Here is a 26,744-nt window from a genome sequence, read left to right on the forward strand (position 1 = left end):
ACTGGTCGGACAGCCCACATACCTGATGGTGGTGATCCGACACCGGGAGGAACCCACAGAAGAAATACAAGCACCGCACCAGACCCGACAGGCAGTAAACAAGGCAGCACGGCCTTACCCGCTACAGTCCACGCTGCACCTCGAGTAGCTGAGAGACTGCACACATTGTGGGTCACAACTGGAGCGGACCCCCGACGAGGAGGCATCTTTGTAAAGCCCTACCACAGCTTTCCGACCCTGGGCATAGGCTGACTGTTTATTTGCATGGCAGCGCAGAACCACCATGTGCACCACGGACTTACCGGCCTGCGGCTGCGGACGCCCGGTCCTATGTGGATTACGTCACTAATGAGCATTTTGTTCTGCCGCATATGTCTAAGTTTATTTTGCTTTTGTTTTTCCTCCCCTTTTGTCTTTTCGTATATACCTGGGCTGGTAACTCACTTACTAGCTGTCATGCGCAACCGAGCGCCGTCGCACTCACCCATCTAGCGACCCAGCGACTTTCGCTCCCATAGCTCAGCACCGCTATGTCCACCAGACATCTTTTCAAAGTCCCACATTGCTTTGGACTGTAACAATGTTACCCCATATTATAGGCAAGATATAGCGTTGTTGACGGATTTCTACTGCATCATAGCCTATATGAGAATAGCGCAACCGGTCTTCACATCACATGCGAACCAACCATTGTTTTAACCACTGTTAACTGTAACCCATGCTTTGAGCTAAACGTGAATGTCCTTACCTAAGCGGAGATCAGATACCTAAATTAATGGCAGAAAGCATAGCTAAAAAGTCATCCTCACCAGTCTAGCTATTACCTATAATAGAAAGATGCAATGATAACCAGTAATAATCTATAGAATCGCAGCAACTTATGGTGAATGTTTCACTAGTTAATACTCAATTTGTTTCTTGTATAGGTTCAGTGTATATTTCTTCCACCTCCCAGCCTCTGTACCCAGCGGTACATTTAAGCATCTCAGCATGTCATTTAAAACCGCTAACAGCTCGCTAATTGCCTTCTCTGACCGTTCAATCGCTAAATCAGGAGTTGGTCTCATTGGCGAAGTTTAAGCCCTATATGCAAATCAGTATGCCTAACACAAATGCCGATGTATTCAACGACAAGCATTAATTATTTTGTTTTACTTTACGCTAATCATTTTTTGACAACGTAACCGCTTCGTTAAGCAAGATATACATTACACAATATAAAAAATGTTTATGCCACTGCATAACTACTGTAACCTTGAAATACACTGTTGTGGCGTTCGTTAAAAATCTGTAACCACCTGCACAACCAAAATAAAGAATCTAAAAAAAAAAAAGATAGGCCTGCTATCCTATAAAGCTCTACATGAGCAAGGAGATATCTAAAATAATTATTGGTGCTCTATGTCCCAACTCACACACTTAATTTAGCGCATGCACGGAAACTAACTGTGCCAAAGAATCAACAAAAATGTGGTTTACAATCTTTTCAGCAATGCCACCCCATCTCTACGGAACACTCTCCTTAGCACAGTGAAAGAAGTTACCTCCCTGGACATATTTAAACAAAGACACAACATCTTCCTGTTTATACAGCTTTTCAGGAATAGAATCTGTAACTTCTAAATATGTGATTGTATCTTGTCTAAAGCTATTTGAGCCCAATGCAGAGAAAAGCGCTATATAAGTTGCTGTTACTAGTAATTGTATCTGTTTAACCAAAAACAGCCTCCCTTAGTCTTTCAATGCTAATTCCCCTTTGTTCAAATTCGTCAACTAAAATTATTTTAGAAATCTATTTTGCATAAAGCTTAAACCTTCATTGGTTTCCAAGAATTATGTCCATAAGTTAAGCATTAAGCGGCTAGTACCTTTAAGACATGGGTACTGATGAAGGACTTGAAATGTTAATCCATGTTTATTCTTAGCACAATATACAGACAGGGCTGCATTCAACTAGCTGTCTGAACTCTAGAAGTGCCGTTCTTAAACAGAGGATGTTCTAGAATCCCATCTCTGGGTTGTAAGCTCATTCATAAAAGGGCCCTCACCTCTCGTTTCTATGACATTTGGAATTGTTTGTTTCTGTTTTGCAGTTTTATCACATTTGGAAAATGAAAAAACATTACAGAAGAAGTTAGCGCTATATAAATAATACATAAAACATTCACACACTTGTTTTCGGTCTTCTTCTTCATCAACGCCTGGTCGAAGTACGAGAGTAGCACGGAAATCTGTGCTAAATGCTGGAGCAGAGCCAGCAGGGTAAGGTTCCTTCGTCAACCGACTACACGCCTGGAAATGATTGGGAAAAAAAAAAATTCAAATGTTATCCAATATCGGTAACAAGTAACAAACAGTGATCTCTGCAACCTGCCGCTTGAAAATCCACTTTCTAAAATTTTTGTCTGCAAATGTACAAATTAAATATTGTTTTATTACCACAATAGGTGGAAAAAAAGGCAAAGTTTCAACCTAAAGCAGACAATGTTCATTTACCCCCACGTTGTGCCCGAGGTAATATGTTTCCATGGCCTGGACAGAATTGGGGTGCAAGACGGGGGTTTGGGAGACTGCACTATGCAGTAATGCAGTCTCAGACCTCTGATGTCCTCTCATGCTGCAGCACAGACAAAGATAGAGGTGCCAATGGTGTTTATTGCTAGATGCACAAGAGGATGCAGTTATATCCATAGTCGACCAGGAGGCTACCCATCTAGCTATGCTCGTTCTGTCTTTTCCAGACATACAAAGCCCACACCTTGGGAAAAGGACGATATTTCACAGAAATCCCTAGCGACATGTAGGACGCTTTTAATGATAATTGTGTCAGTAAATGCTCTCTGTAACATGTGTTTGCCATTAGCTAATATCACAGGAAAACAGAATTACAAGAATGTAAACTCAGGGAAAGTAAAATAAAAACCAAATAAAGGCAGAATGATTTACACAAACCGTATTTAACGGCTGCTTTCCAGGGAAAGGGTCAACTGAACTTTGTGGCAACATCTCCACTGGCAAATCATGGAATCCGTTCAGGAACAATTCCTCACCGTCATCTTCAAGAGCGCACGGTACGGGAGATCTCCGAGACACAGGATTCTGAGGAAATATATCACACCGGTAAATAAGAGGACATTGGTAGCTTGGAGAATATTCCCCAGCTTGTGGCGCATTCCCCATAACCCCTTCTTCAAACCATATTGCGTGTTTAAGACTTGTGAAAATGTATTTCCAATAAATATTATAGCAATGATCTTATTCTTGCTTAATTTGCAGAAATGCTCTGCAACCCACATTCTGACCCCTCATCAGCCCAAACCAATAAAGGAATAAACATTTATTACTGTGTTATTACTCTATAATGTTGGGTGTTACCATTAAGCAGAGTAACGTCTGGCACGGTCACAAAGCTGGGTTGGTACTGGATTCTTTGCCCTTTGGATCCTGTGCTCTGTATAACTGTCACTGAATAATAAATGGCTCTGTTTCGCCATACTTACATCCCGCGTGGGGGAGACCTTCCAAACACCTCCTGGAAGCATTAACTCTTCCCTCTGCACGGTCTGCAGGGCTGCCAATCGGTGACGTACTTGCTTCATGGTTTTGCTAAGCTAACCAGAAATTTGAGATAGAAATGACAACTATATTATTTAGAATACGATTCCAGAGATATTTACAGACAATAGAGTCTCATTTTTATTTTTTGGTCACGAGAAAAACATGCCTCTTGAAAGTAAAACTCATTCCCAACCATTCCCATACATTCCAGGGTCTAATGCTTAGAACACATGATGTCCCAGCATGCACTGCCCGTGCTTTCTCTGAATGAATCCTACTCATTCAGATTTTAAAATGATTTAACTAAAATTATCCTCAAAACAGCCAAGCCATAAACACCATGAGTTTACCCATAAAACACTTTATAAAATTGTGGGACAATCTGATAACAGAAGATGATGCTACTATGTGCTTAGCGGTTACAATGTGTCCTCCATGTAGATACAGTTATATGTAGCCTTAAAAAAAACTTTTATTTATTATTCCCTGATTGTTTTAGTCCAGATATTTGTATTGTTCTAATGTTTCTTTGTTTGCTTCCAATCTGATCTAAAGGGACATTGTTTTCTCACTTGCTGAAAATGTCATGACATTTCAATGAAATGTCACTACAGAAAGAAAAACATAAATAAATAAGTTTTTCTTTTGGGTGGCTGCCCTTAAATGTACACTATAGGCACTATTACAGCTTCATCTTATTGAAGTGGTTATAGTGTCTGGAGGTCCATGGCGCTGTCCTTCCATTTGGTGCTAAACGGTTTAAAATTCTTATTGATAGTTAAGCAGGAATTGTAAATACATGTTCAATCTGCAAAACAGGACAGTGATGTGCCCAAGAATTTTTAAAGAAAATATATACAGTATAAGGCACAACAAGAATTTAACCAGCGCACAGAGCAAAAAGAGGCACAAGAAAATAAAACTAAAAATCAAAAGTGGGGACCTTCTGCAAGATATAACAGAGGATATCCAATTCCTAGGCTTCCAGAATGCCCACACCTTAGTGAATGACTCGAGTGTGTTGAGTAACATGGCTGTAAATGTATCCATGGATTGTTCTCTATCTTGACCTGAAACTCCTGACCAGAAAGGGTACAACATGGAATCTTTCTGCAGCCAGGGCTCTGCCTGCAGCTAAAGTGATTTTATCGACTAATTTCAGAGAATGCGTGGGGAGAACGAGAACATCAATAGATCTACATAAAGGGGAACCACAGGGGTCTGAGGATTAAAATATTTTCATGTACTGCTTGGACTAATGAAGAAGCATTAGTCTGAGCAGCAATGGGCAGCTGTGATTGGCTGAGCGCTTTTAGCCCATCATTGCCCATTCAGGTATGAATCGGTATTGCTACATGGAATGTCTTAGCCACACCCCTACTAGGGGCTTGGCTATAGGAAACCATGGACCATCATTCAGTGTTAAACGACTCAAAATTGTTTAACACTGAATGGAGGAACAGCACAATTGGATTCCGGGCACTATAACCACTTCAATGATTTAACACTGAATGGATGGAAAGCGCCAGGAGATCAATTACATGAAATGGTTTTAATGCCTATAGTGTCCCTTTAACTATGGACCTGTAATTTCCAAAGTAATCCCCAACCCAGTCTTCATATACTTCCTTCAGACTTTTCATAACTATTCCAAATGAGGAAATGCTAATAATAATAATAATAATAATAGTCAATAAATTCACGTATGGAAAGATAGATCCAGAGGAACTTTAAGGACAGGCCAGTGACGCTGTGTTACCGTTAATCTCAGCCAAGTGACTTTTTCTTGTAATTGTCCTATTTATAATTAAATCCCCACTCTCATAATATTGTAAAGCACTACAGAATCTGTTGGCGCTATATAAATGGCAATAATAATAATAATAAGGGGAACGGAAGACGAAGACTAGAACCATGTGATCATAAAACACTGGGCTTTAAAACAAATTCCACAATAAAAGGTCAGCTTGCTTTGGACTTTGATTTCCTAAATGCAGATCCAAGGTATCTTCTCTCACACTTCGCAGAGTGATAAAAGAGAGACTGGATACCACCCCAAGGGAGAGAGAAGGAAGCCAGTGGAACTTAGAAGATGCACCAAGCATACCCACCTAGATAGGCAACTAGAGGGAGAACAAAAGGTGTTATAAAGAAAGGGGCTTGGATGTTGACTATCAAGACTGTAATTTTGTATAAACTGCATTATTGATTACAATATCTCTCGTCACCTCCTCCTTCTTTCCGTATCGCAAAAATCTAAAAAATTGTCAAACCAGAAAGAGAGAGAGAAAGACTGGAGATAAGTCAGATCCACTTTGGACCCCATCTTGCAGGAAGAACTGATCTCCATGTAAGTATCTTGTTTGCAATTGAGCAGACACTTTAAAGGACCACTCTAGGCACCCAGACCACTTCAGCTTAATGAAGTGGTCTGGGTGCCAGGTCCTTCTAGGGTTAACTAATTTTTTTATAAACATAGCAGTTTCAGAGAAACTGCTATGTTTATCAATTAGTTAAGCCTTCCCCTATTTCCTCTAGTGGCTGTCTCACTGACAGCCGCTAGAGGCGCTTGCGTGATTCTCACTGTGAAAATCACAGTGAGAGCACGCAAGCGTCCATAGGAAAGCATTATGAATGCTTTCCTATGTGACCGGCTGAATGCGCGCGCAGCTCTTGCCGCGCGTGCGCATTCAGCCGACGGGGAGGAACGGAGGCGGAGAGGAGGAGAGCTCCCCGCCCAGCGCTGGAAAAAGGTAAGTTTTTACCCCTTTCCCCTTTCCAGAGCCGGGCGGGAGGGGGTCCCTGAGGGTGGGGGCACCCTCAGGGCACTCTAGTGCCAGGAAAACGAGTATGTTTTCCTGGCACTAGAGTGGTCCTTTAATAAGCAATCTTGTAATGGATATTACCAAATGTGCAACTCTCATGGACTATCATAACTGGTCTGAAAGTCGCAGAATAGATTGCCTAGACTGTGCCAAGAAGAGGAGCTGTGATTGAATTCAAACAGAAAAAATGTCTGAGTGACAAAATAGCTTCAGTTTTTTCACAATTTTATACATATTATATATTACAAACATCACTTTCCATTGGGAGTAATTTTACACCACATTAATGATAGTGATATTTATATATATTTTTACTGTTTGGTTTTCTTCATATCAAATCAACTCTGTAAAAACATCCTCTTATCAGACACCCACCAGCCAGGTTTGAAGATGGTGTCAGTCCTGGAACACATACTTACAGTTTTTGCATGTTGTTTAAATAACCTATTATTTTCACCCCCTTCATTCTCCTCATTGAGGTTTTCACAGATTTTCTTTGCTGAAACCCATCGGGAACGAGGGCTACAAATGGCAACTGGTGTATTTCGGTAAACACAAGTGTTTCTCTTTGGGGTAAGGTGCTTAGCGGCATCCAGAGACTGCTTGAATACACACCCCTCTCGTGCCACCTAAAAAAACAAAAAAAAACATTATTGAATGCACTGTAAATATCTGCATTATGAGGAAGGATTCAGCAGAACAGACTTCATTTCATTTGCCAGAAAGCTGTAAACCATGCTGGCAGGCACTGTACTTGTTCACCTGTTCTAGATTGTGAGCTCTGCTCTTTTACATTTTCCGTTTTTTTTTTATTTATTACTTTGTATTCCCACTGTACATTAACAGAGAATCTGTTATCAAAAAAATAAAAATGACACATGGTTCTGCATGCAACACACATGGATGAACAACTGTTAATCTACATAGCACACTATATAAATGTCGAATTAGCTGAGGATGCTCATGTATATGAACGTAGGCCTCATAACCTGTCTACCAAGCACCATAGCATATAACCTTTTCTTACACGACTATCACAGACGACATGTAACGCTTACCAATTATGTTTATCCACTGTTTATATTTCTTTTCAAAAACAAAATTGTGCTATATACCTACATGCCACAATATGTAGAAATATGCCTGTTATCATACTGCTTGCGACTGCTATTGGGGCTGAGCAGGCCTATTGTTATTGTTATACTATGCACAACAGAAAATGCAAAAATAAAGAATTTAAAAAAATAAAAAAAGACAATAACATGGAAAGTTTCATGTCTTACTCCAGTTGTTTTCAGCAAGACAGGTTTTTTTTTATGTTGTTGCTGAGATTTTACTTGTTCATAACCTCTTTGTAGTAGGACAGTCCTTCAAAGTCATGTGGCCAGTCGTGAAGGGTTTAAATTATTTCTACATTTTTGATTTAGAATGAGTGTGGATCTATTTTACAACTGTAATAAAGATGCATTCGTTTTAGGGACTAAAGAGTTTCATTTTGGAACAAACATTTGTGGGAGAAGAATAAATAGAAACATAGAATGTGACGGCAGATAAGAACCATTCGGCCCATCTAGTCTGCCCAGTTTTCTAAATACTTTCATTAGTCCCTGGCCTTATCTTATAGTTAGGATAGCCTTATGCCTATCCCACGCATGCTTAAACTCCTTTACTGTGTTAACCTCTACCACTTCAGCTGGAAGGCTATTCCATGCATCCACTACCCTCTCAGTAAAGTAATACTTCCTGATATTATTTTTAAACCTTTGTCCCTCTAATTTAAGACTATGTCCTCTTGTTGTGGTAGTTTTTCTTCTTTTAAATATAGTCTCCTCCTTTACTGTGTTGATTCCCTTTATGTATTTAAATGTTTCTATCATATCCCCCCTGTCTCGTCTTTCCTCCAAGCTATACATGTTAAGATCCTTTAACCTTTCCTGGTAAGTTTTATCCTGCAATCCATGAACCAGTTTAGTAGCCCTTCTTTGAACTCTCTCTAAGGTATCAATATCCTTCTGAAGATAGGGTCTCCAGTACTGTGTACAGTACTCCAAGTGAGGTCTCACCAGTGTTCTGTACAATGGCATGAGCACTTCCCTCTTTCTACTGCTAATACCTCTCCCTATACAACCAAGCATTCTGCTAGCATTTCCTGCTGCTCTATTACATTGTCTGCCTACCTTTAAGTCCTCAGAAATAATCACCCCTAAATCTCTTTCCTCAGATGTTGGTTAGGACTCTATCAAATATTCTGTACTCTGCCCTTGGGTTTTTACGTCCAAGATGCATTATCTTGCACTTATCCACATTAAATGTCAGTTGCCACAACTCTGGCCATTTTTCTAGTTTACCTAAATCATTAGCCATTTGGCTTATCCCTCCTGGAACATCAACCCTGTTACATATCTTAGTATCATCCGCAAAAAGACACACCTTACCATCAAGACCTTCTGCAATATCACTAATAAAAATATTAAAGAGAATGGGTCCAAGTACAGATCCCTGAGGTACCCCAATGGTGACAAGCCCAAGCTTCGAATATACTCCATTGACTACAACCCTCTGTTGCCTGTCACTCAGCCACTGCCTTACCCATTCAACAATATTGGAATCCAAACTCAAAGAGTGTTGTTTATTGATAAGCCTTCTATGTGCAACAGTGTCAAAAGCCTTACTGAAATCTAGGTAAGCAATGTCTACTGCACCACCCTGATCTATTATTTTAGTTACCCAATCAAAAAAATCAATAAGATTAGTTTGGCATGATCTCCCTGAAGTAAACCCATGTTGTCTCTGATCTTGAAATCCATGTGTTTTTAGATGTTCAACAATCCTATCCTTTAACATGGTTTCCATCACTTTCCCCACTACTGAAGTAAGGCTTACTGGCCTATAGTTGCCCGACTCCTCCCTATTACCTTTCTTGTGGAAAAATATGCTAAGGGTAAATATATGGAAAAATATAGCAAGTTATGATCTAATAGTTTTCTGATAAAAACCTTTCAAGATGGAATTAAAGGGACACTGCAGACCCCTAAATCAATTTACATTGCTAGAAAGCTGTATGTGTGAAGACCATGTCCTATTTATTTCATTTTGCAAAATCTACAGATTTCAATAAAAATTTACACTTTTAAAAACTCTGGTTGTCAAACATAATACCCGTCATGTTACTTCCTGGTTTGGTTAGCTCATTGGAGCAAAACTCAAGAGGCAGCAATTGCCCAGAGCACCTACCTTACAAAGATTTCCCATTGAGCTGCATTGGGAAGTCTGTGATTGGACAGCTACAGAAAGTTTGGGCCGGGTTAGAAGAGGAGGGCTTGCAAAGACAGCAAACAACAGAACTGACAGTATTACAAGCTATTTTTAGATATACTCTCAATGAAAAAAATACATAATTAAATGCATGCATGTTTTCATTTGGGGTATATCTACTAAGCAGTGGTTTGTATTTATTTAGTGTTTGGGCAGTGAAGTGTCCCTTTAATTTTAAAAGACCAACAAAATGTTTAATGAGATTGCAATGAGTTTCCATGAAAACTAGATTATTGGTAGATTAGAGTGATAAACTACTTGCAGGAAACACCGTATTAAACTGCATGCAGGGATATCAAATTTCTAGGTGTCTGGGGAATTAGAAGAGGCGTAAAAAAATTGTGAATTAGTTACTTGATTTTTTTTTGTATATATGTAAAATAATACATTCTGAAACTACACACACATATATAACATTTCAAAATGTATTTTTTTTCTATAAGGTGTATTTGTAAATACAGTGTAAATCACCCATCTAATAAAAAATGTAATATAATAACAATAATAAAAAAATAAAAAAGACAATAATTAACGGTCTACCGGTCTAAACGCATGTGTTTCTGATTAAAGTAAAGATGCTGTGGGGATCATTAGAATATCATATTCAGGATGAATGTGTGACCGTGATCCCTAAAAGCTGCCATGGTCTGCATAATATCTGAGTGGATTAAAACAACCTCACTGCACAGCGTGAATGTTAAAATAAATATTAATAAAAACAAACTTTTGTGGGGAGATTGCTTATAACGAATGTGAGTTGCCTTGTACTCTCTCTACACCCACTATTACCTTGTTAGAATTTACGTAGCCCTGTGGCCATGGACGTACACTCCAGACTAAATATTTGGTATTCGAATACAAGATGGAGCCCAGAACGTGAAGCATTTTAACTAATCACAAGAGATTAGAAATCACATCTAGACCCCTCTGTGAAGATTGTGACTAATGACATTAGAGTGATAAATATGTGTCAATGTAAGAACAAGAATGCCATACTATCAGGAGCACATTACCGCCATCTACAGGTATGATCACAGTGTTACACATTGTAATTTCATTGATAAACAGAAACAGATATTCACTGAATTGGAAACACAGAGTGTTGGAAAATGTCTGAAACAAGCTTACAGCATCACAAGACTTCTGGATCTGATGCTTTTTGCGCAGCTTGGCGTGCTGATTCACTCGCTGTATCACTGCTCCTCGAAAGTGCCGAAGTTTTTCTTGCTTTTCTCTCTGAAACTGGATCAACTCTTCTTCAAACCGGGCAGCAGATTCCTTGAGTGGAAAGAATGAACAGGACAGTAATTTCTCAGATGGACGGGAAACATTATATACCAAATAGCGCATCATCAATGACATCACAGCATAACAGACACTTCGGTGACAGCGAATTTATTTACAGCGCTGAGATGTACGGCAGCTTCTCTAATATTCTGATAATTATTATTATTATTGGTATTTATATAGCGCCAGCATATTCTGTGGCGCTTTACAATATTCTTCTTAGAGTGTTGTAATTCTAAATACACTGAAGAAAGATAATCAGTACATACTGTTCAAAAATTGGGCATAACGGAACGTGTGACGTCATCACGCATGATATTTATCAGATTTAAAAACCAATTCCTAAAAAAAAAAAAAAATGTCATAATACTAAAAGAAAAAGAAATCATGCAAGGGAAATCCATTTAAATAACTCTTACAAAAACGTTATTATAGGCATTTGTTGAAGGTTGATTTTAATGGCTTCATTAGGCATTGTTGACGGTGTACACGGAAAGTACTGATAATATGTAACAAGGCCCCATTCACAATACTAAAATTGATGACAGAGGGGCTGGCAGGGACAATTTGTTTAATTCATATGTAGGCAGCTTTATTGGCCTGAAATCTCTTAAGATGCTTTATGTTTGAAGAGTGTGTCCTCTTTAATCAGGGTGCAAAGTGATTTTGACTCTTTTAAGGAGGAATAACCCTGGAGTCCTGCGTCAGTTATCATAATGACCTGAGCATTCCACCACACAACCTATATATACACACACAAAATAGTGTCCATTTAATTATAATATGTCTGTTTCATCGCTGCAGCTGAAAACTTCCTGAGAGTTCAATCCCCCTTGAGACATGTAGAGGCTGGTAGGTCAGAGGGCGGACAGGGCATTTTAACTGTTGTCTGAGCACTGAATAACAGAGCCAGCACTATATCAACATCTTTTGTTTTCTGTTGAAGATGCAGACTGTATGTGACAGCCAAGTGACATGCACCCACTTCCCAATCATAAATATTCAGACATCTAACAATGACGAAACCAGAAACATCACACACACTGTACCCCCCCCCCCCCACACACACACACTGTACCCTTCTCACACACTGTATCCCTCACACACACACACTGTATCCCTCTCACACACACACACACACACTGTACCCCTCACACACACACACACACTGTATCCCTCACACACACACACACACTGTATCCCTCACACACACACACACACACACACACACACACTGTATCCCTCACACACACACAGTATCCCTCACACACACACACAGTATCCCTCACACACACACACAGTATCCCTCACACACACACAGTATCCCTCACACACACACACAGTATCCCTCACACACACACACAGTATCCCTCACACACACACACAGTATCACACACACACACACACAGTATCCCTCACACACACAGTATCCCACACACACAGTATCCCCCCCACACACACACACAGTATCCCCCCCACACACACACACAGTATCCCCCACACACACACACACAGTATCCCACACACACACTGCATCCCCCACACACACACTGCATCCCCCACACACACACTGCATCCCCCACACACACACACTGCATCCCACACACACACACTGCACCCCTCACACACACACTGCACCCCTCACACACACACTGCACCCCTCACACACACTATATCCCTCACACACACACTATATCCCTCACACACACACAGTATCCCTCACACACACACAGTATCCCTCACACACACACAGTATCCCTCACACACACACAGTATCCCTCACACACACACTGCACCCCCCCACACACACACAGTATCCCTCACACACACACTGCACCCCCCCCACACACACATACACACACACACTGCACCCCTCACACACACACGCACCCCTAACACACTGTATCCCTCACACACACACACACACACACACACTGCACCCCTCACACAGTATCCCTCACACACACTATACCTCTCACACACACACACTGTATCCCTCACACACACACCCACTGCACCCCTCACACACATACACACTGCACCCCTCACACACACACACACACACACACACACACACAGTATCCCTCACACACACTGCACCCCTCACACACACACACTGCACCTCTCTCTCACACACACACACACACTGCACCCCCCCCACACACACACACTGTACCCCTCACACGCACCCCTAACACACACACACTGCACCTCTCTCACACACACACACACTGCACCTCTCACACACACACACACTGTACCTCTCTCACACACACACACACTGCACCCCCCCCCCACACACACACACTGTACCTCTCACACACACACACACTGCACCCCTCCCCCCCACACACACACACACACTGTACCTCTCTCACACACACACTGCACCCCCCCCCCCACACACACACACACACTGCACCCCCCCCCCCCACACACACACTGTACCTCTCTCACACACACACTGCACCCCCCCCACACACACACACACTGTACCTCTCACACACACACACACTGTACCTCTCTCACACACACACACACTGCACCCCCCCCCCACACACACACTGTACCTCTCATACACACACACACACACTGCACCCCTCCCCCCCACACACACTGTACCTCTCTCACACACACACTGCACCCCCCCCCCCACTGTACCTCTCTCACACACACACTGCACCCCCCCCCACACACACACACTGCACCCCCCCCCCCACACACACACACTGCACCCCCCCCCCACACACACACACACACTGCACCCCCCCCCCCCACACACACACACTGCACCCCCCCCCCACACACACACACACTGCACCCCCCCCCCCCCACACACACTGCACCCCCCCCCCCCACACTGCACCCCCCCCCCCCACACACACACTGCACCCCCCCCCCCCACACACACACACACTGCACCCCCCCCCCACACTGCACCCCCCCCCCACACACACACTGCACCCCCCCCCCCACACACACACACACACTGCACCCCCCCCCCCCACACACACACACACACACTGCACCCCCCCCACACACACACACGCTGTACCTCTCTCACACACACACTGCACCCCCCCCCCCCACACCGCCCCCCCCCACCCCCCACACCGCCCCCCCCCACACCCACACCGCCCCCCCCCCACACACACTGCACCCCCCCCCCCACACACACACACACTGTACCTCTCTCACACACACACTGCACCCCCCCCCCCCCCACACACACACACACACACACACACTGTCCCCCGGTTCTCACTCACCCTAGCCTGGCCCTCACTCTCCCGCTCACACTGCACCCAGGCCGCCACCGGTGCGATCCTCCCCGGGTTCCTCTCCGCCAGCACCGCCTGATTTACCACCAGCCTGGACCCGGGCGGCGCCATCTTCCTCCTCCAACCGCCGCTTTGAGAATCACCATGGCAACCTAGCCACACAGGGGCCGCGGTGATTGGCTGGATATCAAAGGAACTGCGGCCAAGTGATTGGCTCATTGCAAATGCAGCTAATGCTGATTGGTCGAGAGCTCGGACTCAGAGCAAGCTGCAAACGTTAATTGGCTGAGCTCACGGCCTCACGGGAAAATCCTGAATGCTGATTGGCTGAAAGCCAAGTGTCTGGGAGGAGTAAGATGGCCGCCTGGGTTCAGATAATTCCACAATCCTCTGACAGAAAGAATGGGGCCAGGATGGGGTCACTGCTCTGAGGGGAGGGGGGACCCAAATAAATAATAATCCATAATAAATATAACATGAAATTGTCTGATCAATAAACATATTGTGTGAAAATGTCATCAATCCTTCAATGCACTGTCTGATCAATAAATCAACTTACTGTCTGATCAATAAATCAATCAATATACTGTCTGATCAATACATCAATCAATATACTGTCTGATCAATATACTGTCTGATCAATTAATACATTTACTGTCTGATCAATATACTGTCTGATCAATTAATACATTTACTGTCTGACCAATAAATCAATGTACTGTCTAATCTAATCAATTTAGCGTCTGATCAATAAATATATTTATTTTCAGATCAATTAACCAATTTACGGTCTGTTCAATTAAATCAATTTACAGTATGATCAATTAATCAATATACTCTATAATCAATACATTATCTGCTGTCTGATTAATTAATACACTGTCTGATCAATTAACCCATTTACAGTGCACAGTTGTGGGAATGTGATGTAATTCCAGTAAAATACAAGTTTAGCAGGCTAAGATTGCCACAAGGCATATGTATGTATATGTGTTTGTAGTATCAGTTGGTTAATTACACGTAGCTAAGATACTGTCATCACTGTACTGACCAGGTGCAGGAATGTAAGAACTGGAATTACGCGTCCCTCTCCTTTGTATCAGATGAGCCACGTGGTTAGACCGGATGGATGAGTTTAGACTCTATTCATTAAATAGGTTAAGGGTATGTGTGGGTGTAGTTAATTGTGGGAGGAGCTACAGTGCTATATAAGGAATGTACTCTATGTATTCAGTACTCAGACTTTGCTGTATTTTGGTGACGCTAGTCCCTCTGAGTCCCGATCGGTGATCCAATAAAGAATCTCTTCCTTCCTGAAGAAACCTGTGTCCATCTCTCTGTGCTTGGCTTCCGTCAGTTTCTCCGGTATCATTTGGTGCATTGGCCGGGAAGCTCATCGTTCAACGGTAGCTGAGAGGCAGAGGCGTGAGACGGTCTATCTTTGCCCACGTTCTCTACGGCTGCACCCCTGAACTTCTGCGTGGACCTCCCTTCGTCTCGGCGCCACTGGTCTGTTGTCCAGGAGATCATCGGCCTCTACGTGAGAAGTGCTGGGGTGTCCCCGTCGATGAGTGTGAACTCAGGTTCAGGAACGAGGAGGTAAGATAACTGCTGTTTTAGACGGCAGGACCCGCTAGGGGTATACCGATTGTGCGGTAGGCCCAAAGGGGTTTTTGAATCTGTATCTGCCCCCTCTGTCGGAGGGAAGGAGCGAAGGCGCACCGCTCGATCGAACGCTCTTTAGTCAGACCGTTTGATTTGGTTAGTCAGGCGGGGTCCTGGTGTAAGATAGCCCTAGCCGGACACCGGTGTCTTGTCTAGACTAGCGTTCTAGGGTGTATATTACGTTCGCTAGGTCGGAGGGACCGGGAGACTAAGCGGCGCCTGTGTAAATTCGGTTCGCTAGTTCTCATCCTATCTGGGCTAAGTGGGAAGGCGTGTAAATTTGGAACCCACTAGACTTTTGATAGTACGACTAAGAGGCGCCTGTGTAAATTCGGATCTCTAGCTCGTTGTATAGTGCGACTAAGAGGCGCCTGTGTAAATTCGGATCTCTAGCTCGCTATGTATATGTGGTGATTGGGCAGTGTGGCTAACCAAAACGGGTGTATATAGTTTTAGGTAGTCCATTCAAGGTACTGGCCAATAGTTTAGTTGGGAATTGTAAATGTGTTAACGATTGTTTTAGTAAAGTGTATATCTTGTTAGATAGCGCGAGCTCAGCCGTCTAGCGAGAGTGTTAATAGTGTGTTGCTGTATTATAGTGCACGGTACCATAACCCTGTATATTTACTGACATTGTATAATAAGTACTAATCATTGTCGTCCATTGCATGTTTAACACCATAACCACTAATAATTGTATTGTGACCTTAACTTGTGCTTTGACCTATGCTAACCGTACTGTAACCGCTATTTGTAAAAGACGATGTTACTGGGGTGTGTTATAGACGGGTAATTCGTATATAGAGAATTATAGCGTGGGTGACTGTGTAGTTACGCCAAAGGGCATAATATTGATTATATAGTGACTGGTGTAGCAGCTGTGTGTGTATGGGAATTCCCTGAGTGTTTATTGTTATTGTGTACGTTTCACTTGGTAACCGTACCACGTGGTGCTGTTGCCAGAGGAAACGGGTGTGACTGTTGAATAGTACGCGTGTATAGTAATCGTTGTCGACAACGTTCCACTGTTAAATATGGGTGCGTCGCAGTCAACGATTCCGGATCCCTTAGGATGTATGGTTAAGAATTTTAAAAAGGGATTCAAAGTTTGTGATTTTGGGGTAAAGATGTCTCCTGTACGTTTGGTCACTTTGTGCACTAGGGAGTGGCCTACTTTGGTTGCGGCATGGCCGCCACGTGGCAGTTTGGATCCAACTCTGGTACAGCGCTTACACGTGGCTGTATCAGGTAGGCCTGAACTTTACGGCCAGTTTCCTTATATTGATTGTTGGAGACAGGCCGTAAATGACTCGCCAAAATGGCTCCGGACATGCCACGAGGAGCAGTGTCGCCTCATGGTAGCTAGGACTTGTTCGTCCACTAGGACTGGTGTTAGGCCCATTTTGGACACGCCCCCTGAGTCCGAGATCCCTTTGCCGCCCCCTTACTTTCCGTTAAGAAGAAGTGACGCAAACGCAGGAAGTCCTGTAACCCTTCCCTCACTACCCCCATCCACTTCCGCTTCCTCCTCCAGTGCAGGATCCACCCCCCCTCGTACTAAATCCCCCCTTCCGGAACCAGATAGACCAACCTCCATTAAAAATTAATATCCTGATTTGGCGCCACTTCAGACTTCCGGTCAAGCTTCATCTAGCTCGGCCCGAAGTGTTCTATTCACTACCTTTTCCCAAAACCAACCTCCCACATCCCCATACCCTATATCTCCCCGACCGGAACCCATGACTGACGCTTCCCTACGTAGCCCCATCCAAACCCGACAGTTGACTGGTGCCCAACAATTAAAGCACTATCAGATGCCTCTTCGCTTAAATCCCGGGTCAGCTTATATCGATGCCGCAGGTCAAATGGCACACGCTGACCCTGTCTTCGTATATGTCCCTTTCACCACTACCGACCTTTTAAACTGGAAGACCCATAATTCCTCGTATACTGAGAAACCACAAGCCATGACTGATCTGTTCACCTCAATAGTACAGACGCATAATCCGACATGGGCTGATTGCCAGCAGTTACTAATGACTTTATTTAACAATGAGGAAAGGACAAGAATAAATCAAGCAGCCATTAAAGCATTAGAAGATAGAGCCCGTGCTTTGAACCAAGCTAATCCAGCAGCATGGGCCGCAACACATTATCCCAACACTGATCCCGATTGGAACGTAAATGGTGCTGATATGGTTCAACTCAGAGCCTATAGAGACGCTATAATTGCTGGCATGAAAGCCGGAGGAAAGAAGGCTATTAATATGTCAAAGACAGTTGAGGTGATTCAGAAAAGCGATGAAGCGCCCAGTGTCTTTTATGACCGATTATTGGAGGCGTACCGCTTGTACACCCCCTTTAATCCGGAAGACGCAGACAATTCCCGAATGGTGAACTCCGCCTTTGTCAGCCAAGCTTACGGAGATATTAAGCGCAAGCTACAAAAGCTAGAAGGGTTTGCAGGTATGTCAATCACCCAACTAATGGAGGTAGCTAATAAGGTGTATATGAATAGGGAAACAGAAAGCAAGAAAGAGGAGGAGCGCAAGATGCGTAAAAAGGCTGATATGCTAGCGGTAGCGATCGCAGGCGTAAATAAACGGGGCCCAGATAGAGGCAATAATAGATGGAGTAGGGAGCCTTTGAGTAGGGATCAGTGTGCGTATTGCAAGGAAGAAGGGCATTGGAGGAACGAATGTCCGCAAAGAGAGCAGTACGAGAGAGACCAACCCAGGGCAGGCTACGGAAACTTTAGAGGCAGAGCGAGAGGTAGAGGAGGTCCCGGAGGGAGTAATGGTTATAGAGGGAGTAATGGGAACAGAGGAAGTGTTAGGGAAGACAGATATATTCCAGCAGCGCAAAGGTCCCGCGATAGAGAAGGTAGGGACTTTGTAGGATTGGCTGACACGGTCATGGAGGACTATTGATACCGACCGGGCTCCATCCCCCTTGGTCGAGCGGAGCCTATGGTCGATGTATCAATAGGGGGGAAAAGGAGTGCGTTCATGATCGACACTGGTGCTGAACATTCAGTGGTGACTAATCTAGTTGCTCCTCCATCTGGAAGGACTATTACTGTGATAGGAGCAACTGGAAGAAGTGCTGAAAGACCGGTTCTTAAAAGTCGACTCTGTACATTGGGAGGCCACGTAGTAAAACACCAATTCCTTTATATGCCTGAATGTCCAGTCCAATTGCTGGGACGTGATATGCTATCCAAATTACAAGCGCAGATTACGTTCCTACCAGATGGAACAACATCTTTAAAGTTTAATGGACCTTCAGGTATTATGACTTTATCCGTACCAAAGGAAGAAGAGTGGCGACTTTATACAGTGTTGACTAGCCAAAACCCTAGGAGTGATGAGACATTATTTAACATACCAGGAGTTTGGGCAGAGAACAACCCACCAGGACTGGCCCGCAATATTCCACCTATAAAAATTGAACTAAAACTTGGGGTTTATCCAGTGAGCCTAAGACAATACCACATCCCACAGAAGGCTAAGAAGAACATACAATCCTACCTGGATAAGTTCATACGGTATGGTATCCTAAAATTCTGTACTTCCCCCTGGAACACCCCATTGCTGCCTGTTCAAAAGCCCGGCACAGATGAGTATCGACCTGTGCAGGACTTAAGAGCAGTCAATGATGCGGTTGTTAGTATACATCCAGTTGTACCCAATCCATATAACCTGCTTGCTTTAATTCCGGGCGGGGCTACTTACTTCACAGTTTTAGACCTCAAAGATGCCTTCTTTTGCCTCCGAATTGCCGCAGAAAGTCAATGTATTTTCGCTTTCCAATGGGAGAACGCTGTAACGGGCTCAAAACGCCAAATGACTTGGACAAGACTGCCCCAAGGGTTTAAAAATTCACCTACCCTATTTGGTTCAGCCCTAAGTCAAGATCTATTGGATTTCGAGTCCATCCCAGGAGAGTGTGTATTGTTACAATATGTAGATGACTTGTTGATAGCAGCAGTTACAAAAGAAATCTGTCAGCAAGCAACGCACGATCTACTACACATTCTCTGGAAGGCAGGATACAAGGTGTCTAGAAAGAAGGCTCAGTTGTGTTTGCCAACTGTCAAGTATCTAGGATTCCATATCTCTGAAGGTCAAAGAATTATGGGGCCAGAGAGAAAAGAAGCTGTCTGCCAAATACCAATACCCAAGAATAGAAGACAAGTGCGAGAATTCTTGGGGGCAGCAGGCTTCTGTAGGATATGGATTCCCAGTTATGCGATACTAGCAAAACCTCTGTACGCAGCTATCAAAGGTACAGAGCACGACCCCTTCTTATGGACCCAAGAACAGCAAACGGCATTTGAAGATGTGAAGAAGGCTTTGATGAGTGCCCCAGCATTAGGTCTACCTGATCACACACGACCATTCTACCTGTATGTACACGAGCAAAGAAGAATGGCTGTGGGAGTATTGACACAGTACTTGGGATCATGGCAAAGACCTGTTGCCTACATGTCTAAACAATTGGATGCAGTGGCCAGCGGACTTCCACCTTGTCTAAGAGCCGTAGCTGCAGCCGCCCTGCTAGTAGCTGAAGCCGATAAACTCACTCTGGGTCAAGAACTTTATGTACGAGTCCCACATGCAGTACAGACGTTGTTGGATTACAAAGGAAATCATTGGTTTAGTAACAGCCGTATGACCAAGTATCAAGCAATGTTGTGTGAAAACCCAAGAGTGCATTTAGAGACTGTAAACACCTTAAATCCAGCTACCCTTTTGCCACAACCTACTGAAAGTCAACATGATTGTCTGGAAGTAATGGATGAAGTATTCTCAAGTAGACCAGATCTTCGTGATTTTTCCATCCAGAACCCCGATGTTCAATATTATACAGACGGCAGTAGTTATGTGAAAGAAGGGATCCGCTATGCAGGATATGCAGTAACAACCATAGACAAGGTGATAGAAGCTCGGCCACTGGCGAAAGGAACATCAGCACAAAAGGCAGAATTAATAGCACTAACACGAGCGTTACAATTGGCTGAAGGTTTAAGAGTAAATATCTATACGGACTCTAAGTATGCGTTTTTAACCACTCATGCCCACGGAGCTTTGTATAAAGAAAGAGGACTACTGAATTCAGAAGGCAAAGAAATCAAGTACGCAGCTGAAATCCTACAACTATTGGAAGCAGTGTGGGAGCCGAAAGAAGTCGGTATCATACATTGTCGAGCGCATCTGAGAGGAGATGGTGATGTAACCAAGGGAAATCGGATGGCAGATAGTGCAGCTAAGCGTGCTGCTGAATCAGGAAGACAGGAGTATGTAGGGCATATAGCTGCTCTTATACCAACTCCACTGTCCCAATGGACTCCAGTTTATACAGCTCAAGAAGAGGAGTGGTTAAAGACTGAACCGGGAAAGTATCTGGAGAACAAGTGGTATCAGCTAGAAGATGGAAGAATAGTTATACCAGCATCGCTAGCGGTAGAAATTGTCCAAAATTATCACAACGGGACACATTCTGGGAGAGACAGTACTGAAGAATCTCTTAGAAAACATTTCTACATACCAAGATTGTCCAACTTGACTCAGGCCATTGTACGCAGATGTGTAACGTGTGCTAAGAATAATGCAAGACAAGGACCAGTAAAGCCACCAGGAGTTCAGTTTATGGGGGGACTCCCCATGTCCGATCTACAAATAGACTTTACAGTGATGCCTAAATCGGGTGGACATCGTTACCTGCTGGTAATTGTGTGCACCTATTCAGGCTGGGTAGAAGCATGTCCTACTCGTACAGAGAAAGCAGGAGAAGTTGTGAGATTCCTGCTACGAGAAATAATACCCCGATATGGACTACCCTGTTCTATAGGATCGGACAATGGTCCAGCTTTTGTTCACCAGTGCCTACAACAACTGACTCATATGCTTGGTATAAAGTGGAGGCTTCATACTGCATATAGACCCCAGAGTTCTGGTAAGGTAGAGAGAATGAATAGAACTATAAAGAACCAGTTGGCTAAAATGTGTCAGGAAACCCAACTTAAGTGGAACGTTCTCTTACCCATAGCTTTATTGCGAATCCGCAGTACCCCTACCAGAAGGATGGGCCTCTCTCCTTTTGAAATCATGTATGGGCGACCACCTCCCGTACTTGGTAACTTAAGGGGGGACTTGAGTCAGTTGGGAGAAGGAATTACCCGGCAGCAGGTTGTAGAGTTGGGTAAGACTATGGAGGAGGTACAGAAATGGGTACAAGATAGATTACCTGTGAATATTTATCCCCCTGTTCATAGTTATCATCCAGGAGATCAAGTGTGGATTAAAGAGTGGAATACTGTACCGTTAGGGCCCAAGTGGAGAGGTCCTTATGTTGTTCTTTTGTCTACCCCTACAGCAATAAAAGTAGCAGAAGTGACTCCGTGGATACATCACTCCAGGGTTAAACCAGCAGCAGTCGATTCTTGGCAAGTTACAGCAGATCCAGAGAATCCCTGCAAGATCCGGTTAAAACGTACTACTCAGTCGGAGTAACGAGGAATTATTGTGGATTACAAATTTTATTGTTACAGGTGTGAGTGAGAAGGCCATAATAAAGCCTGTCCGCTTACCATCACATAGTGTATAAGCCAGGAAAGTCTCGAAGGGACACCTGTGAAGACGAGCAGAACTCCATTCCCTGCAGCCCTCACATCCTGGAAGCTGAGGTTCCATCGCACGGACGAAGACTGAGGATGACGGCGAAAGATGTGCTTTTGATTGTGTTTATTTACATGTGTTTTTATATTCAGGAAGGTAGAGGTACCGACACTCCTAGCTGTGAGGTATGCATTAAGACTACGAGAACAGGTAACCATATTTCCCAAACCCTAATTTGGCATTCACAATACGAGTGTAAAGGAGATGTATCGAGATGTAGATACTTAAATATAGATTATAGTGTGTGCCATTTAGGAGTAGGAGAACCTAAGTGCTTCAGTCCGGAGTATCAGCCTCGTACAATTTGGTTGACTCTCAGGAATGGAGATCCTCAGGGGACCCTAATTAATAAAACGGTGTTAGAATCCGTACATTCTTCGGGTGTTCTGCTATTTGATGCGTGTAAAGCGATATCGAGTGGTAGAAAGCCGTGGAATGTATGTGGGGATCTTAGATGGGAGAGGACGTATGGGTCTAACGATAAATATATTTGTCCCAGTAGCAAAAATAAATATGTAAGTCCTAGATGCCCAAATAGAGATTATAACTTTTGCCCATATTGGTCTTGTGTGGGGTGGGCGACTTGGGGACAGACAGTAGACAAAGACATGATAGTGACTAAGTTGCCGACTAGCCCTTATTGTGAGTCTATGGAATGCAATCCAGTCCATATTCTTATAAATAACCCCGACAAGTTCTTAGATAAGTATGGAAATTTATTTGGATTTCAAATATACGGGACGGGTTTAGATCCTGGGACATTATTGTTTATAGGAATAGAGACTGATACGGTATCCTCCCAGACTCATCAAGTATACCATTCCTTTTACGAAGAGATGAGTATAGATAATAAGATCCCCCATAATGCTAAAAACCTGTTCATTGATCTAGCTGAAAGTATTGCCGGTAGTCTTAATGTTACCAACTGCTATGTGTGTGGAGGTACTAACATGGGAGACCAATGGCCTTAGGAAGCAAAGGAGGTAATGTCCGGTTCTGAGGCAGTTCAACAATTAATATCTTCACAAGCCGATTATCAGATGAGTGTTAGAGGTAAATCTGAGTGGAGATTAAAGACCTCCATCATAGGTTATGTTTGCATAGCAAGGAAAGGAATGATGTATAATACTTCTGTAGGAGAATTAACTTGTCTAGGGCAAAAAGCTTATGATGATGATACAAAGAATACAACTTGGTGGTCGGCTTCAAATGTCTCAGAACCATCTAACCCGTTTGCTAGATATGCCAATTTAAAGGATGTGTGGTTTGATCTATCCATCACATCTACCTGGAGAGCCCCAGCAAATTTGTACTGGATCTGTGGTAAGAAAGCCTATTCGGAGCTGCCACAGGACTGGGAAGGGGCATGTGTGTTGGGTATGCTCAAACCATCCTTCTTCTTGTTACCGATTGAAACAGGTGAGACTTTAGGTGTTAAAGTGTATGATGTGAATCATAGGAAGAAAAGGGGACCCATAGAGATAGGCGCCTGGGAAGATGATGAATGGCCTCCCCAGCGTATTATAGATTACTATGGGCCAGCCACGTGGGCTGAGGATGGTACCTTTGGTTACAGGACCCCTATTTATATGCTCAACCGTATTATAAGGTTACAGGCGGTGGTTGAGATTATCACTAATGAAACATCACAGGCGCTCAATCTTCTAGCGAAGCATAACACCAGGATGAGGACAGCAGTATACCAAAATAGATTAGCCTTGGATTACCTTTTGGCAGTAGAGGGAGGTGTATGTGGGAAGTTTAACCTAAGTAATTGCTGTCTTCAAATAGATGACGAAGGGCAAGCAATAGCTGAGCTTACTAGCCATATGGTTAAACTAGCGCATGTGCCTACTCAGGTATGGAAAGGGTATAATCCAAGTAGTTGGTTTGGTAGCTGGTATGAGTGGTTTGGAGGGCTTAAGGCAGTGGTAGGTGGAGTCCTACTAATTTTAATGTTGTGTCTACTCCTGCCGTGTCTTATACCCTTAGTAGTTAGGTCTGTGCAAAGCCTGATAGGAAGTATAGCAGAGAGGAAGGCTGCTGCACAGATAATGGCGATATATAAGTATAAGGCTCTAGATCAGGGAGAACCAATGCAAGAAGATGAATGTTGAAGATTCACATCATAAGATAAGTCTGGTCTGGTTCATGGTAACCTGAGGTATATGCAAACCAAGGTTAAGTGATGCCTCAAGTAATTGTGAAATATCAGAGGCATCAAAGGGGGGAATGTGATGTAATTCCAGTAAAATACAAGTTTAGCAGGCTAAGATTGCCACAAGGCATATGTATGTATATGTGTTTGTAGTATCAGTTGGTTAATTACACGTAGCTAAGATACTGTCATCACTGTACTGACCAGGTGCAGGAATGTAAGAACTGGAATTACGCGTCCCTCTCCTTTGTATCAGATGAGCCACGTGGTTAGACCGGATGGATGAGTTTAGACTCTATTCATTAAATAGGTTAAGGGTATGTGTGGGTGTAGTTAATTGTGGGAGGAGCTACAGTGCTATATAAGGAATGTACTCTATGTATTCAGTACTCAGACTTTGCTGTATTTTGGTGACGCTAGTCCCTCTGAGTCCCGATCGGTGATCCAATAAAGAATCTCTTCCTTCCTGAAGAAACCTGTGTCCATCTCTCTGTGCTTGGCTTCCGTCAGTTTCTCCGGTATCAGGAATAGGGAGATAATACACAGGTGTGAGAATAGGGAGATAATGCTGAGCTGTGAGAATAGGGAGATAATGCTCAGGTGTGGGAATAGGGAGATAATTCACAGGTATGTGAATAGGGAGATAATACACAGGTATGGGAAAAGGGAGATAATTCACAGGTATGGGAATAGGGGAACAATGCACAGGTGTGGGAATAGGGGAACAATGCACAGGTGTGGGAATGGGGGGACAATGCACAGGTGTGGGAATTTGGGAACAATGCACAGGTATGGGAATAGGGAGATAATAGACAGGTGTGGGAGTAGGGAGATAATGCTCAGGTGTGAGAATAGGGAGATAATACACAGGTGTGAGAATAGGGAGATAATGTTCAGGTGTGGGAATAGGGGAGATAATACACAGGTGTGGGAATAGGGAGATGATACACTGATTTGGTAATAGAGAGTAGGGAAACAATGCACAGGTGTGGGAATAGTAATAGGGAGATAATACACAGGTGTGAGAATAAGGAGATAATGCTCAGATGTGAGAATAGGGAGATAATACACAGGTGTGGGGATAGGGAGATAATACACAGGTGTGAGAATAGGGAGATAATGCTGAGGTGTGAGAATAGGGAGATAATGCTGAGGTGTGAGAATAGGGAGATAATGCTCAGGTGTGGGAATAGGGAGATAATTCACAGGTATGTGAATAGGGAGATAATACACAGGTATGGGAAAAGGGAGATAATTCACAGGTATGGGAATAGGGGAACAATGCACAGGTGTGGGAATAGGGGGACAATGCACAGGTGTGGGAATTTGGGAACAATGCACAGGTATGGGAATAGGGAGATAATAGACAGGTGTGGGAATAGGGAGATAATACACGGGTGTGAGAATAGGGAGATAATGCTCAGGTGTGAGAATAGAGAGATAATACACAGGTGTGAGAATAGGGAGATAATGTTCAGGTGTGCGAATAGGGGAGATAATACACAGGTGTGGGAATAGGGAGATGATACACTGATTTGGTAATAGTGAGTAGGGAAACAATGCACAGGTGTGGGAATAGTAATAGGGAGATAATACACAGGTGTGAGAATAAGGAGATAATGCTCAGGTGTGAGAATAGGGAGATAATACACAGGTGTGAGAATAGGGAGATAATGTTCAGGTGTGAGAATAGGGAGATAATACACAGGTGTGGGGATAGGGAGATAATACACAGGTGTGAGAATAGGGAGATAATACACAGGTGTGGGGATAGGGAGATAATGCTCAGGTGTGAGAATAGGGAGATAATACACAGGTGTGGGGATAGGGAGATAATGCTCAGGTGTGAGAATAGGGAGATAATACACAGGTGTGGGGATAGGGAGATAATACACAGGTGTGGGAATAGGGAGATAATACACAGGTGTGTGAATAGGGAGATATTGCTCAGGTGTGTGCATAGGGGATATGGAAT

General features: G+C 43.5%; 1 protein-coding gene across 1 annotated transcript in view; it reads right to left on the reverse strand.

The window, feature by feature from the left end:
* Nucleotides 1-14,403, reverse strand: part of LOC134577031 (coiled-coil domain-containing protein 15-like) — a 29,634-nt gene extending 15,231 nt beyond the window's left edge. The window contains exons 1-6 of the mRNA XM_063435675.1: nucleotides 14,255-14,403; nucleotides 10,827-10,976; nucleotides 6,803-7,012; nucleotides 3,501-3,611; nucleotides 2,953-3,099; nucleotides 2,173-2,292 (exon numbers count right to left, since the gene is read on the reverse strand). Coding sequence (XP_063291745.1) covers nucleotides 2,173-2,292; nucleotides 2,953-3,099; nucleotides 3,501-3,611; nucleotides 6,803-7,012; nucleotides 10,827-10,976; nucleotides 14,255-14,377 — 861 coding nt within the window. The 5' untranslated portion in view covers nucleotides 14,378-14,403. The remainder of the gene's footprint in view (nucleotides 1-2,172; nucleotides 2,293-2,952; nucleotides 3,100-3,500; nucleotides 3,612-6,802; nucleotides 7,013-10,826; nucleotides 10,977-14,254) is intronic.
* Nucleotides 14,404-26,744: the final 12,341 nt, after the last annotated feature.

The sequence above is a fragment of the Pelobates fuscus genome, chromosome 11 (genome assembly GCF_036172605.1).
Source record: "Pelobates fuscus isolate aPelFus1 chromosome 11, aPelFus1.pri, whole genome shotgun sequence".
In the NCBI taxonomy this organism is placed as follows: domain Eukaryota; kingdom Metazoa; phylum Chordata; class Amphibia; order Anura; family Pelobatidae; genus Pelobates; species Pelobates fuscus.